Genomic DNA, 14,666 nt, shown 5'->3' with positions numbered 1-14,666 from the left:
ATATATATATATATATATATTAGAGTATCTCTAATTGAGTGATTTTAGAATATAACTTTTACTATTTTCAAAAAATAAATTAAATAATTGAAATTTGTATTGGAATTGATTGATGAAATGACACCGGTATTAACTTAGAGATACAATATCGCCTTCATAGAAAACTAATAAAATTTTTCTACTCATATAATTATGTTGATAAAATAATTGAAAGTAACATAAAATTCTAACTAAATTAAAACTAAGTATTGGAGGAATAAATTTCAATTTTAATTTTAAATCATTATTTATGATATATAGTTTTACAAATATTTATATGATATTTTGTAAAAGATAAAATAAAATTAAAATTAAAATTAAATTTAGTATTAAAAATGCTCTTAATATTATTATAAAAAAATGTTATCTGGTATTATGCAGCAGGAAACAAATCAAGAGAAGTTAGATAGAAAAATATTTGGTAATCAATATTGTTTTTTTGTTATATTTGTTTTGTATTTAGGATAATACTAACCAAAATTTCCCCTAATGTTTGCTAATAAGTAGGGGTGGCAATGGGTAGGGTAGAGTAGGGTTTGGAGCCAACCCTAACCCTATCCACGGGTTGAGATTTTTATATAAACTCAACCCTACCCTACTCGCGGGTTGAGAATATCTCAACCCTAACCCTACCCGCTCTTAACCCGCGGGTTACAAAAATAGATGCAACATTATTATATTATTTGATGATAATTTAAAATAGAAGTGACTTTTATGTAAAAAAAGTTTATTAAGTTATCAATTAATGATCTTCTTTTAATGACTAAGGATCTTTTGCATTTAGTGACAGGTATTTGGTTCAACATCCACTTAAAACATATTTTTATATAAGTATATAACATATACATATATAGGGTGCGGGTTGCTCGGATAGGGTTAAGGCTCAACTCGCACCCTACCCGACCCGCACAAAAACACTACCCGCACCCTACCCTACCCACTGCGGATCGAGTTGGCAACCCTACCCGTCTGGGTAGGGTCGGGTTGGATACCTACGGATAGGGTACATATTGCCACCCCTACTAATAAGTTATATTAAACGAAAGAAAAATGTTATTTGCACATTAAATTAAAATTAGCTACTAAAATCAGCTATTAATATATTTGTGTATAAATATATGTGTGACTTGATTTATTTTTAATGTATATTTGTATTCTAATATGTATTTTATACTAATAATTGATTTTAGTGGCTAATTTTAGTGTTTTCTAAATGAAATTAATTTAAAATAAATGAATAATAAATATTATTATTCATTCAGTGTCATAATTCAGAAATTCCAGTTTTTTTCTTGCAGAGAGAGAAAGACAGCAAAGAACATTTGATTTTATTTTTTATTTCCTTCCTCTACTAAAAAGACGCAATAAAAAGCAGTATTTTCTTCTTCTTCTTCTCGCGCTTTCTGCATATTACTGTTCCTTCAAGCACCTCCATAACTCATATAACATAAAGTTCTAACACATACAACATAAATAATTTTATATTTGTGATTGACTTTGGTAACTGATTTTAGTGTAGACATAGCATAACTCATATAACATAAAGTTCTAACACATACAACATAAATGAAAGAAAAATGTTACTTGTACGTTAAATTAAAATTAACTAAATACATATTTTGGTGGTTGATTTTAGGGTACATGTATTATTCTATTTAATATAACTTATTAGGAAACATTAGAGGAAAATTTGGTTAGTATTTTCCTAATAAATACAAAACAAATATAACGAAAAACAATATTGATTACCAAATTATTTTCTATCTAACTTGACTTGTTTCCTGCTGCATAATAGCAGATAACATTTTTTTATAATAATATTAAGAGCATTTTTAATACTAGATTTAATTTTAATTTTATTTTAAATTTTATAAAATATCATATAAATATTTGTGAAATTATATATCATAAATAATGATTTAAAACTAAAAGTGAAATTTATTCTTCCATTGCTTAGTCTTACTTTAGTTAGAATTTTATGTTACTTTTAATTATTTCATCAACATAATTATATGAGTAGCAACATTTTATTAGTTTTCTATTAAGTTTGTATCTCTAAACTAATACTATTCTATCGATCAATTCCAATACAAATTTCATAAATGGCATTTATGTGTATTAAATATTTATTCCGCAAAATAATGAGTTATAAAAGTTTATTCAAAACTGGATGTGTACGCAAAATATCAATTACTTAAATATATGTGTTAGAATTTTATGTTATTTTTAATTATTTTATCAACAAAATTATATGAGTAGAAAAATTTTATTGGTTCTCTATCAAGGTAATATCGTATCTCTAAGTTAACACCGGCGGTATCATTTTATCATCAACTTTAATGCAAGTTTCAATTATTCAATTTATTTGTTGAAAATATAAAAAATAATACTCTAAACACACTTTATTGGAGATGCTCTAATATATATATTTAAAGTAATAAATGAAATTTATGTGTATTAAATATTTATTCCACATAATAATGAGTTATAAAAGTTTATTCAAAATTTATTGTGTATATAAAAAATAAGTACTTAAATATGTGTTAAAATTTTATGTTATTTTTAATTATTCATCAACATAAATATATTAGTAACAAAATTTTATTAGTTCTCTCTATTAAGGTTATATCGTATGTCTAAGTTAATACTGATGTCATTTCATCAATCAACTCTAATACAAATTTCAATTATTCAATTTAGGGATAAATACTTTTTTCGTCCCCAAGGTCTGGGGTCGAAATCAAAATCGTCCTCGACCTTTTTTTTTATTAAAATCATGCTCAACGTTTTAAAACGCTTTAAAATCATCCTTTCCCGAATTTTTGGACCAAAATACCCTCATCATCATCATTCTCCTCTTCACCTTCCTCACCCCACCACCTCCACTGCCACCAAACAGCAACAACACCATACCACCACAACCACCATCAACACCAACACCAACACCACCACCACCATCACCAGCATCAAGCCCCTCACCGTAACCTCACCGTAACCCCCACCCCCTTCCTCATGCCCCTCTCTTCATGGTCATCATCATCATTATCAACAGATTTCATTAACAACAACAAATTTCATCAAAAATTCAGAAATTCAAATTTCAACAACAACAACAAAGTTTATCAAAAATCTAGTTCACAAAAGAAGAAGAAGAAGAAGAAGCGGTGGTGCAGTGCGGTGCGGCATGACGGCAGGGCGGCGGTAAGAAGAAGAAGAAGAAGAAGAAGAAGAAGAAGAAGAAGAAAATGGTCGTGCGGTGGTGCGGTGTGGTGTGGTGCGGCATTTATTTTATTTTATAATTTTTTAATAATAAAGGGTAATTTGGTAAAAAAAATAAAATTGAAGTAAAAAAGAATAATTTTATAACGTTTTGTAACGTTGAGGATGATTTTAATAAGAAAAAAAGGTTGGGGATGATTTTGATTTCGATCCCAAACCTTGGGGACGAAAAAAGTACTTATCCCTTCAATTTATTTTTTAAAAATATCAAAAATAATACTCGAAAAACACTTTATTAGAAATGCTCTATTTTATATATTTAACGTAATAAATGGTATTTGTGTTATTCTAAATGAAATTAAATTATAATAAATGAATAATAAATTTTATTATTCATACAACCTCATAATTCAAAAATTCCAGTTTTTTCTTGGAGAGAGAGAGAGCGCAAAAAACATTTGATCTTATTTTTTATTTCCTTCCTTTGTTAAAAAGACGCAATAAAAAGCAGTGTTTTCTTCTTCTTCTCTCGCTTTCTGCTGTTCCTTCAAGCACCTCCATAACTCATATAACATAAAGTTCTAACACATACAACATAAATGATTTTATAAGTGTGGCTGATTTTGGTGGCTGATTTTAATGTACACATAGTATAATTCATATAACATAAAGTTCTAACACATATAACATAAATGAAAGAAAAATGTTACTTGTACGTTAAATTAAAATTAACTATCAATGTATTTGTGTATAAATACATGTGTGACTTGATTTATTTTCAATATTTATTTATATTTTAATACATATATATTTTATATTGGTAGCTAATTATGGTGGTTAATTTTAGTGTACATGTAACATTACTCTATTTATTAAACTTATTAGCAAACATTTAGGGGAAAATTTGGACAGTATTTTCCTAATAAATACAAAACAAATATAACAAAAAACAATATTGATTACCAAATTATTTTCTATCTAACTTGATTTGTTTCCTGCTGCATAATAGCGGATAACATTTTTTTTATATTAACATTAAGAGCATTTTTAATATTAGATTTAATTTTAATTTTATTTAAATTTTATAAAATATCATATAAATATTTGTGAAATTATATATCATAAATAATTATTTAAAATTAAAAATAAAATTTATTTTTCAATGTTTAGTCTTAATTTAGTTAGAATTTTATGTTACTTTTAATTATTTCATCAACATAATTATATGAGTAGCAAAATTTTATTAGATTTTTTATCACGGTGATATTGTATCTCTAAATTAATACCGGTATCATTTGATCGATCAATTTCAATACAAATTTCAATTATTCAATTTATTTTTTGAAAATATCAAAAGTAATTTTCTAAAAACACTCACTTAGAGATATTCTAATGTATATATTTAATGGAATAAATGGTATTTATGTGTATTAAATATATATTCCGCAAAATAATGAATTATAAATGTTTATTGTTAGAACTTTAATTTATGTTATATGAGTTATATTATGTGTATACTAAAATCAAGTACCAAAGTCAGCTACAAATATAAAATACATGCTGAAATATAAAAGATACATTGAAAATAAATTAAACCACACATGTATTTATATTTTAATATGTATTTATACTGATTGCTGATTTTTGTGACTGATTTTAGTATACATGTAGTATTACTCTAAATAAAATTAAATTATAATAAATGAATAATAAGTTTTATTATTCATACAGCATCATAATTCAGAAATTCCAGTTTTTTCTTGCAGTGGGAGAAAGAGAGCAAATAACATTTGATTTTATTTTTTGTTTCCTTTCTCTGCTAAAAAACGCAATAAAAAGCAGTATTTTCTTCTTTTTCTTCTGGCGCTTTCTGCATACTACTGTTCCTTCAAGCACCTCCATTCTCTCCTTCTTCTTAAATATTCTTCCTCCTCTTCAAACACAAGCTATATAAAAAAAGCTAACACCTTTGTCGCAGAAACAAGATCAAAATCTAAAAGGGTGTCTCATTTATGGAGCAACAAAACCCTCAACAACCCTCTAACCCCATTTTGGACCACACTAGCTCTTTCAACAACAACACTATCGTGCCGAACGAAGCAAAGGTGGCGGCGATGACTGATTCTGGAGGCTCGGACTCGGTGTCAAGACCCGAAGCTGGAGGTTGGGAGCAGCATCATGGAGTGGTGGTTGTGAAGAGGGGGAGAGGGAGACCTCGAAAGTACTTCGACACAGACGGCAGCGGGGGAGGGATGATGACGTCTCTGACGTCAGAGCCGCCGCCTTCGGGGTTTGCGGAAGCGGTAGCGTCCCCACTTGAGAGCCCTGCGGTAAAGAGGGGAAGAGGAAGGCCACGTGGTTCCGGAAAACTGCAGATTCTGGCCTCCATTGGTGAGTGTGTTTCTTTCTGTTACTACTTATTACTACTATTTCATTAGTTTTTTCCTTTAAAAATCGGCTTTGCATATTTTTTGGTTTGACTTTATTGAAGGAGGGATAGTCAAGTGGTTGAAATCATGAATGTAAAATATATATATTTTTTGAGAGAAAAAAAACCATTTTTCATTCATAGAAAAGCTAACCAACATTTACAAAGATGATAGAAACATTAATTCTATATTGATACCAAAAAAATAAATATCCTATATATTGAATTATAATTTGATAAAAAAATATAATATTAGATTATTGAAAATGTTAAAAGATAAAAAGAAAGACAAAATTAAATTTTTTTGTGTTTCTAGATCTACACATATGTGTTACAAGATAATAAGATATATTTTCTTCTTCTCTATTTCGGTCTAAATATTTTTTAAATCTAAAAGTTTTTTTCAGAACAGCAATGCCTTCTGAAAGTATTTTTTTTTAGATCTAAAAAAATCTGTACCATCCAACTATCGTCAGCAACCATAAAAAAAAAAAAACCAAAAATACCACCACAAAAATGAAATGAAAACATCACAGATAGGTTATTAAAATAGGAACACAGAATTAAGCTCAGATCCGAAACACGATCTGCGGTAAAAACCGTAGAAGGAGAAAAAAAAGGAGTATGAAGGGAAGAGAACAATCACAAAAGAGTTATCATAGATCTAGATCTAGATCTCATAGATCTCAGAAAAATAGAAAAACTAAAAATAACAATCGAAGAAAAGGAGCAAGGATGAGAGAAGAAAGACGAGTGAGAAGAAGAAAGAGTGGTGTAAGGGTATGGACGGTAGGAAAGAAAAGAGTAAGAGAAGAAAGGAAGGAAGTTTAATGAGAGGGAGCAGAGGAGGGCCACTGCAATGGTGAACAGTTACAATTCTTGCGACGTGCGAAGGAGATAGTCGGCAGCGGTAAGCCAGCGACACAACATGCGAAGGAGATAGAAAGTGGCAGCGGCAGCAACATGCAAAGGAGATAGACAATGGCAGAATGAAGGAAGATAGACCCAACAAAAATCAAATACTAATTAATGTTAATTGTTAATTGTTTTCACGAGATTATGTATAATAATTATATAAAATAAGACAAAGACTACTGTCAATACGTAAGTGCATTTACATTGAAATTTCTACAAGTTATGTATCGAGAATAATTGACACAAATGATAAAGTTTTTTTCTTAAAAAGACAGGAATTTGAGTCTTTTATTAACAAGACATAATAAAAAATAACAAAAATACTATCTATGTACACATAACAAAAACATAAATGTCCCCTTTCTTCTCTGCAACCACCGGCAAGGCACTATTACCACTACCTGATACTAATTAATGTTATTTGTTTCATGAAATTATGTACAATAATGGTATAAAATAACAAGATAGACTACCATCAATATGTAAGTGTATTTATATTGAAATTTCTAAAAGTTGTGAATCCAAAATAATTGATACAGATGATAAAATTTCTTTTTAAAAAGACGTGAATTTGAATCTTTTATTAATAAGACATAATAAAAAACAAAAAAAATACTATGTACACATAACAAAAATATCATTGTCTCCCTTTTTTTTGCAACCACCACTATAGTACCATCACCACTGCCTTCTTGATACTAATTAACGTTGTTTATTTCACGAAATTATGTATAATAATGATATAAAATAACATATTTTCTTAAATATTTTAATTTAAATATAGTCGAGTAGAATTATTTTTCTAATATAAAAATTAATGCCATATTAAAATCAAATAAATATTTAGGTGATAAATAAAAATTGGAATAACATCTAAAAAATTATTTAAAATTATTAAAATTTTTAATCACAATAAATTAAATTTTAATTGACAATATCAAAATCCACACATATTATCTTTTATATATGATAATAATAATAATAACTAATAAGATATCAGATTTACTAACATACTACGAAATAATAATTAGTATTAGTAATAATATTATTTTGTGTGTAGATCCTCTTATTTTTTTTTAATTATTTGGTAAAGTGTAATCTCACATCTTTTTTACAAAAGAAAAATCATTTTTCATTCATAGAAAAATCAAACAACATTTACAAAGATCATAGAAATATTAATTCTATATTGATACCAAAAAAAAATATCCTATATGTTGAACTATAATTTAATAGAAAATACAATATTCGATTATTAAAAATCTTAAAAGATAAAAACAAAGGCAAAATTAAATCTTTTTTGTTTCTAAATCTACACATATGTGCTATAAGATAGTAAGATATATTTTCTTCTTCTCCATATCGGTCTAGATATTTTTTAGATTTGAAAATTTTTCTATGAACAGTAACATCTTTTCAAAGTATTTTTCTTTTAGATCTGAAAAAATGTGTAACATTCAACTACCGTCAGCAACCATAAAAGAAAACCAAAAACACCACCACAAAAATGAATGAAAACACCACAGATGGGTCATTAAAACAGGAACACAGAGCTAAGCTCAAGTTCGAAACACGGTCTGCGATGAGAACTGTAGAAGGAGAAAAGAAAAAAAGGAGAAGGAGTACAAAGGGGAGAGAACAATCACAGAAGAGCTATTTTAGATCTGAGAGATCCAGATCAAAATCTCAAAAAAACAAAAGCAGAAAAACAAGAAGCAACAATCGAAGAAAAGGAGCACGGATGAGAGAAGAAAGACGATTGAGAGGAAGAAAGAGTAGTAGGAGGGTATGGATGATAAGAAAAAAAAGGGGAAGAGAAGAAAGGAAGGAGGTTTAAAGGGAGGGTGCAAAGGAGCAGAGGAGGGCCACTGCAATGGTGAACAGTTGCAAATCTTGCGATGTGTGAAGGAGATAGTCGGCAACGGCGAGCCAGCGACACAACATGCGAAGGAGATAGACAGTGGCAGTGGTAACAACATGCGAAGGAGATAGACTGTGGTAGAATGAAGGAAGTTAGACCCAACAAAAATCAAATACTAATTAATGTTATTGTTTTCACGAGATTATGTACAATAACGATATAAAACAAGATAAAGACTACCGTCAATACGTAAGTGCATTTACATTGAAACTTCTAAAAGTTATGGATCAAAAATAATTAACACAGATGATAAAGTTTTTCTTAAAAATATGTGGATTCGAGTCTTTTATTAACAAGACATAATAAAAAACAACAAAAATACTATCTATGTACACATAACAAAAACATCACTGTTTTCTTTCTTCTCTGCAACCACCACCATGGTACCATTAGCACTACCTGATACCATTAATTCTTTATTGATACAAAAAAAAAAAAATAAATATCCTATATATTGAACTATAAATTGATAGAAAATACAACATTTGATTATTAAAAATCTTAAAAGATAAAAACAAAGACAAAATTAAATCTCTTTTGTTTTTAAATCTACACATATGTGCTACAAGACAGTAAGATATATCTTCTTTTTCTCCATATCAGTCTAATTATTTTTAAGATCAGAATGTTTTTCTATGAACAACAACATCTTCTCAAAGTATTTTCTTTTAGATCTGAAAAAATCTGTAACATTCAACTACCGTCAGCAACCATAAAAGAAAACCAAAAACACCACCACAAAAATGAAATGAAAACACCATAGATGGGTTATTAAAAAAAGAACACAGAGCTAAGCTCAGGTCCAAAACATTATCTGCGGTGAGAACCGTAGAAGGAGAAAAGAAAAAAAGAGAAGGAGTACAAAAGAGAGAGAATAATCACAGAAGAGATATTTTTTATCTAGATCAGGATCTCAGATCAGATCTAAAAAAAATAGAAAAACTAGAAACAACAATCGAAGAAAAAGAGCAAGGATGAGAGAAGAAAGACGAGTGAGAGGAAGAAAAAGTAGTGGGAGGGCATGGACGATAGGAAAAAAAAAAAAGAGGAAGAGTAGAAAGGAAGGAGGTTTAAAGGGAGGGAGCAAAGGAGCATGGGAGGGCCACTGCAATGGCGAATAGCTGTAGATCTTGCGATGTGCGAAGGAGATAGTCGGCAATGGTGAGCCAGCGACACAACATGCGAAGGAGATAGACAGTGGCAGTGGCAGCAACATGCGAAGGAGATAGACAGTGGCGATAGAATGAAAGAAGATGGACCCAACAAAAATTAAATACTAATTAATGTTATTTGTTTTCACCAGATTATGTACAATAATGATATAAAACAAGACAAAGACTATCGTCAATACATAAGTGCATTTATATTATATTGAAACTTCTAAAAATTATGGATCGAAAACAATTAACACATGTGATAAAGTTTTTTCTTAAAAAGACGTAGGTTCGAGTCTTTTATTAACAAGACATAATAACAAGCAACAAAAATACTATCTATGTACACATAACAATAACATCACTGTCCCCTTTCTTCTTTGCAACCACCACTATGGCACCATCACCACTACCTGATACTAATTAATGTTATTTGTTTCATGATATTATGTACAATAATGATATAAAATAACAAGACAAAGACTATCGTCAATATGTAAGTGTATTTATATTGAAACTTCTAAAATTTGTGAATCGAGAATAATTGACACATGTGATAAAGTTTCTTTTTAAAAAGATGTGAATTCGAGTCTTTTATTAATAAGACATAATAAAAAAACAACAAAAAATACTATGTACACATAACAAAAATATCATTGTTCCCCTTCTTCCTTGCAATTACCACCATAACACCATCGTGACTACCTTCCTGATACTAATTAATGTTATTTATTTCACGAGATTATGTACAATAATGATATAAAATAACATATATTTTCTTAAAATTTTTAATTGATGCATATAGTCGAGGAGAATTATTTTCCTAATATAAAAACGAATGTTATATTAAAATCTAATCAATATTTAGGTGGTAAATAAAATTTAGAACAATGTATAAAAAATATTTAAAATTATTAAATTTTTTAATCACAATAAATTAAATTTTAATTGACAGTATCAAAATCCACACATACCGTCTTTTACATATGATAATAGTAATAATAACTAATAAGAAATAAGATTTACTGGCATACCACTAAACAATAATTAGTATCAATAATAATATTATTTTGGGTGTAGATCTTCTCAATTTTTTATTTTAATTATTTGATAAAGTGTGATCTCAGATATTTTTTTTAGTCCCACTTAAAGAATGAAAAGTGAGAGATCACACTTTACCAAACAATTAAAAGAAAAAAATTGAGAGAATCTATTCCCATATTTTTTTGTCCTTTTAACCTCAAAAGTCAAAGTTGGAGAGGACATTCAGGCTGCGTTTGTTTCTGAGAACAGGACAAGACAAGACATTGAGAACAAGACATAAAGGACAGAGACACAAAATTTTGTGTTCTTGTATTCCGTTTGGTGATAAATTAGAACAAATTATGAAAATCTAATTTATTCTCGTTTTTTTTTCATTCAAAAACTTTGAGACAAAAAAATAATAATAAAAAATATAATTATAAAAAATTAACAAGAATAATGAAAGAAAAAATAAAATATAAGTTGTGTTCCTTATTAGTGTCTCCGTGTCATTCCTATCAGGATAGACACAAAATACACTAATTCAATTTAGTGTCCCTAGACACATTGTCTCTGTCCATGCCTCTACTGTCAAACACGATTTTGTGGCTCAGTGTCTCTGTCTCAGTGTCCTGTCTCTATAAACAAACGCAGCCTCATGTCACACAAGCAAACAAGAATAACGTAATAAATAATATAAAATTATAAAAAATACTTTGTATACAAAGCAAAAATATCATTGTCCCCTTTTTCACTGCAACCACCACCATGACACCATTACCACTATGTTTCTGATACTAATTAATGTTATTTATTTTACGATATTGTATACAATAATGATATAAAATAACAAGATAAAAACTACCATCAATACGTAAGCGTGGTTATATTGAAACTTCTAAAAATTGTGAATTGAGAATAACTAACACAAGTGATAAAATTTCTTCTTAAAAAGGCATGGATTCGAGTCTTTTATTAACAAGACATAATAAAAAACAAAAATACTATCTACGTACACATAACAAAAACATCACCGTCTCCCTTCTACTCTGCAACCACCACTATGACACCATCACTACTACTTTCTTGATACTAATTAATTTTATTTGTTTCATGAGATTATGTACAATAATGATATAAAAAACAAGACAAAGAATACCGTCAATATGTAAGTGTATTTACAATGTCATTTGTGATGTAGGTGGGTTTGTTGTAGAAACAGCTGGTGGAAGCTTCACACCTCATGTGATGATTGTTGGTACTGGAGAGGTAAGTGGTAACACAAAAATTAGACACTGTAAAACGATTAATTATTGATATTTAATTTATGATATTTCAGGATGTGGTAAGTAGGATATTGTCATTTTTCCAAAAAGGCCCTCGTGCTGTTTGCATACTTTCAGCTACTGGTTCTGTGTCTAGTGTTGTAATTCGCCAACCTGGTGGTCTATTGAGATATGAGGTAACTATCAACAATAAAAAAGACATTGTTTTTCTTATTCTTTCCCAATTGATTTTGTGTTACATATATATACAGGGTAGGTTTGAGATTTTATCTTTATCTGGATCATGCACCTACACCAATGGCAATGGTAATGCATATCGCAAAGATGGCATGTTGAGTGTTTCTCTTGCTAAACCTGATGGCAGGGTTTTTGGTGGTGGCATTGAGAACTCTTTGATTGCTGCTGCCCCTATTCAAGTAAACCATTTCATATAAACATGTTCATATTTTGTCACTACTGTTCCTTATGTTTAAAGTAATGTTATTAATTTTCAATCAAAGATAGGATTCAAAGAATGCTTTATGCCAATGTCTAGTAGTAATAAGCTTTCCATATATAGAAGCAACTTGGATTTGTGGTGTTTGTATACTATTCGTACCTTTTGGGTGTGGTTACGAGCTTACGAGATTCTGGGATCCTAACTTGAGTTATGTCTACACCAGGTCGGAAGGGCAACCTACATAGCACTTTGATGCTTAAGTCAGTAGCGCACTTAGTAAGATTGTAGTGAATTATTCCTTACCTCATGAGTTTCCCTTTTTCTTATATTATACCTTTCGGACTACCTGGACAGCCAGGGCGGTCCAGTTCATTCGAACGGCCCAGTCTGTCTGTAACCATTAGGCATTTACAACCTTAAATTATATTTCGATGTCATAACAGCTTTCTAAGATAATGATTATACTTATTTTAATGATATATCTATTATCCATTAATAGAGTTGGTAGCGTACTATTCTCATTTAATCGGATTCTCAATATACCATTCTTGTCCAAAATAAACACATTATATCCAAAAACATTTTATTACTTGTTAGCTCAATGATGTACCATATTGTTCAAAGCATAAACTATATACTTTGAGTCATTATTAATTATTAATGTAACCTTGCAGCTTGTTTTGGCCACTTTCAAGCAAAATATCAGCAACCAAATCAAGAAGAGGTACTCATCTGACCCTTCTTCTAATGGTGTCCCCTATACTGCTCCTGCCGCCATCGCTGTCGTGCCGGATATTCCGGATTCCTCAAGGGGTAGCCACAAAGTTCTTAAGTTATCATTACATGAACAGAGTTTCCCTTCACCACCAGGAACAACAAATGCAATTCAAGATGGTGTCACAATTGTAACAACTAATGACATAGCAGATAATGTGATTCCTACAACAACAAATGTGGTGACAAATAATGTCATTGCTGAAGATCTCAACATGCATTCTTCCTCAATCGAGGATGCTATTGACCTTGACCAAACAGCCTCACCAGCAGATGTGGATACTAATTAATGTTATCTGCCAAAAACTTTATAGAGTCTGAAAAGTTGAGTTGTTTATCTAGTTTTTGTAGGTAACAGAGAACTATTTATGTGATATAAATAAATTTAATAATTACAAATGTTGTAATTCGTTTTATTTTATCAACTCTTTTTATGATTGTTAATGATATTTCTCGTACTCTTTTAGTGTAAGTAAAATTTATTCTTTTCTTTCAGGAAAAAAAATACGGCTCTGTTTATTATTTTCTTCGGCGGAACTCATCATCTAGTTTATTTTTTTATTTGAGATAAATTGATCAATTTTCAATCCTAAATATTATAAGCTCACGCATAATTTGAATTTACACGCACATTAAAGAGTTTTATCCACTGTTTGTCCATTACTAAAGTTCCAAATTAGGTGTAGAATATTAAAAGCTTTAGATCCAACTCATCATCTAGTTCAAGTTAACAACTTTGGAGCTTGATCTGATTAGGTACAATTTAGTTCTTAAAAAGACGTGGATTCGAGTCTTTTATTAGTAAGACCTAATAAAAAACAACAACAATACTATGTATACGTAACAAAAATATCATTGCCCCCTTATTCTCTGCAGCCACTACCATCACCACTGCTTTTCTACCATCATTCAACTAATAAAAAAATCAATCAAATAAAACAACACAATATCTAATAGGTTCTTTATAGTATAATTGATCAATCTAAAAAACATTAATCAAAAATTCATATAAATAAACGATAAAATATATATAAAAATGTAAAGAACCAAAGGAAGAAAATGTAGTGGGAAATAGAGGTGGAGGAAGAACACGATGTCATGAAAAAGAGGCAAAGATAAATGTACATTTAGAAAAGAAGAGGAAGAAAGGTACATCTAGAAGATGGCAGCGAAGACAGAGATTTGGACGCCAGACACCACATTGAGCAATGGAGGCTGCATCAATTCTTGTAGAGGTAGCAATGGTGGAAAAGACTGATGAACAGTTGCAGATCTTGCGACGTGCGAAGAAGATAGTCGGCGGCAACAGCATAACGTGCGAAGGAGATAGACGGTGGCAAAACGAAGGAAGATAGAGCCAACAAAAATCAAATAATAATTCATGTTATTTGTTTTCACAAGATTATATACAATAATGACATAAAACAACAAGACAAAGACTACCGTTAGTACATAAGCGCATTTACAT

General features: G+C 29.7%; 1 protein-coding gene across 2 annotated transcripts; it reads left to right on the top strand.

Moving 5' to 3' along the window:
- The first annotated feature begins 5,136 nt into the window (after positions 1–5,136).
- Positions 5,137–13,592, top strand: LOC107476492 (AT-hook motif nuclear-localized protein 7-like). 2 transcript variants are annotated; one of them, XM_016096319.3, is made up of 5 exons: positions 5,137–5,649; positions 11,901–11,968; positions 12,039–12,161; positions 12,237–12,401; positions 13,099–13,592. In XM_016096319.3, exons 1-5 carry the CDS (start codon positions 5,271–5,273, stop codon positions 13,486–13,488), a joined length of 1,125 nt encoding a protein of 374 aa, XP_015951805.1. In that variant the 5' UTR covers positions 5,137–5,270; the 3' UTR covers positions 13,489–13,592. The 2 variants fall into 2 exon arrangements, with proteins under 2 accessions (XP_015951805.1, XP_052115631.1); XM_052259671.1 differs by lacking the exon at positions 12,237–12,401.
- The last annotated feature ends 1,074 nt before the right edge of the window (positions 13,593–14,666 follow it).

The sequence above is a fragment of the Arachis duranensis genome, chromosome 3 (genome assembly GCF_000817695.3).
Source record: "Arachis duranensis cultivar V14167 chromosome 3, aradu.V14167.gnm2.J7QH, whole genome shotgun sequence".
NCBI lineage: Eukaryota > Viridiplantae > Streptophyta > Magnoliopsida > Fabales > Fabaceae > Arachis > Arachis duranensis.
This window is presented reverse-complemented; position numbering and strand designations above follow the sequence as displayed.

What these genes read in the sequence shown, in the direction of transcription:
- LOC107476492 (XM_016096319.3), top strand. Translation starts at nt 5,271, where the DNA reads ATGGAGCAACAAAACCCTCAACAACCCTCTAACCCCATTTTGGACCAC. An exon ending in GTGGTCTATTGAGATATGAG is followed by an intron (nt 12,162 to 12,236) that starts GTAACTATCAAC and finishes ATATATATACAG; the next exon opens with GGTAGGTTTGAGATTTTATC. An exon ending in TTGCTGCTGCCCCTATTCAA is followed by an intron (nt 12,402 to 13,098) that starts GTAAACCATTTC and finishes GTAACCTTGCAG; the next exon opens with CTTGTTTTGGCCACTTTCAA.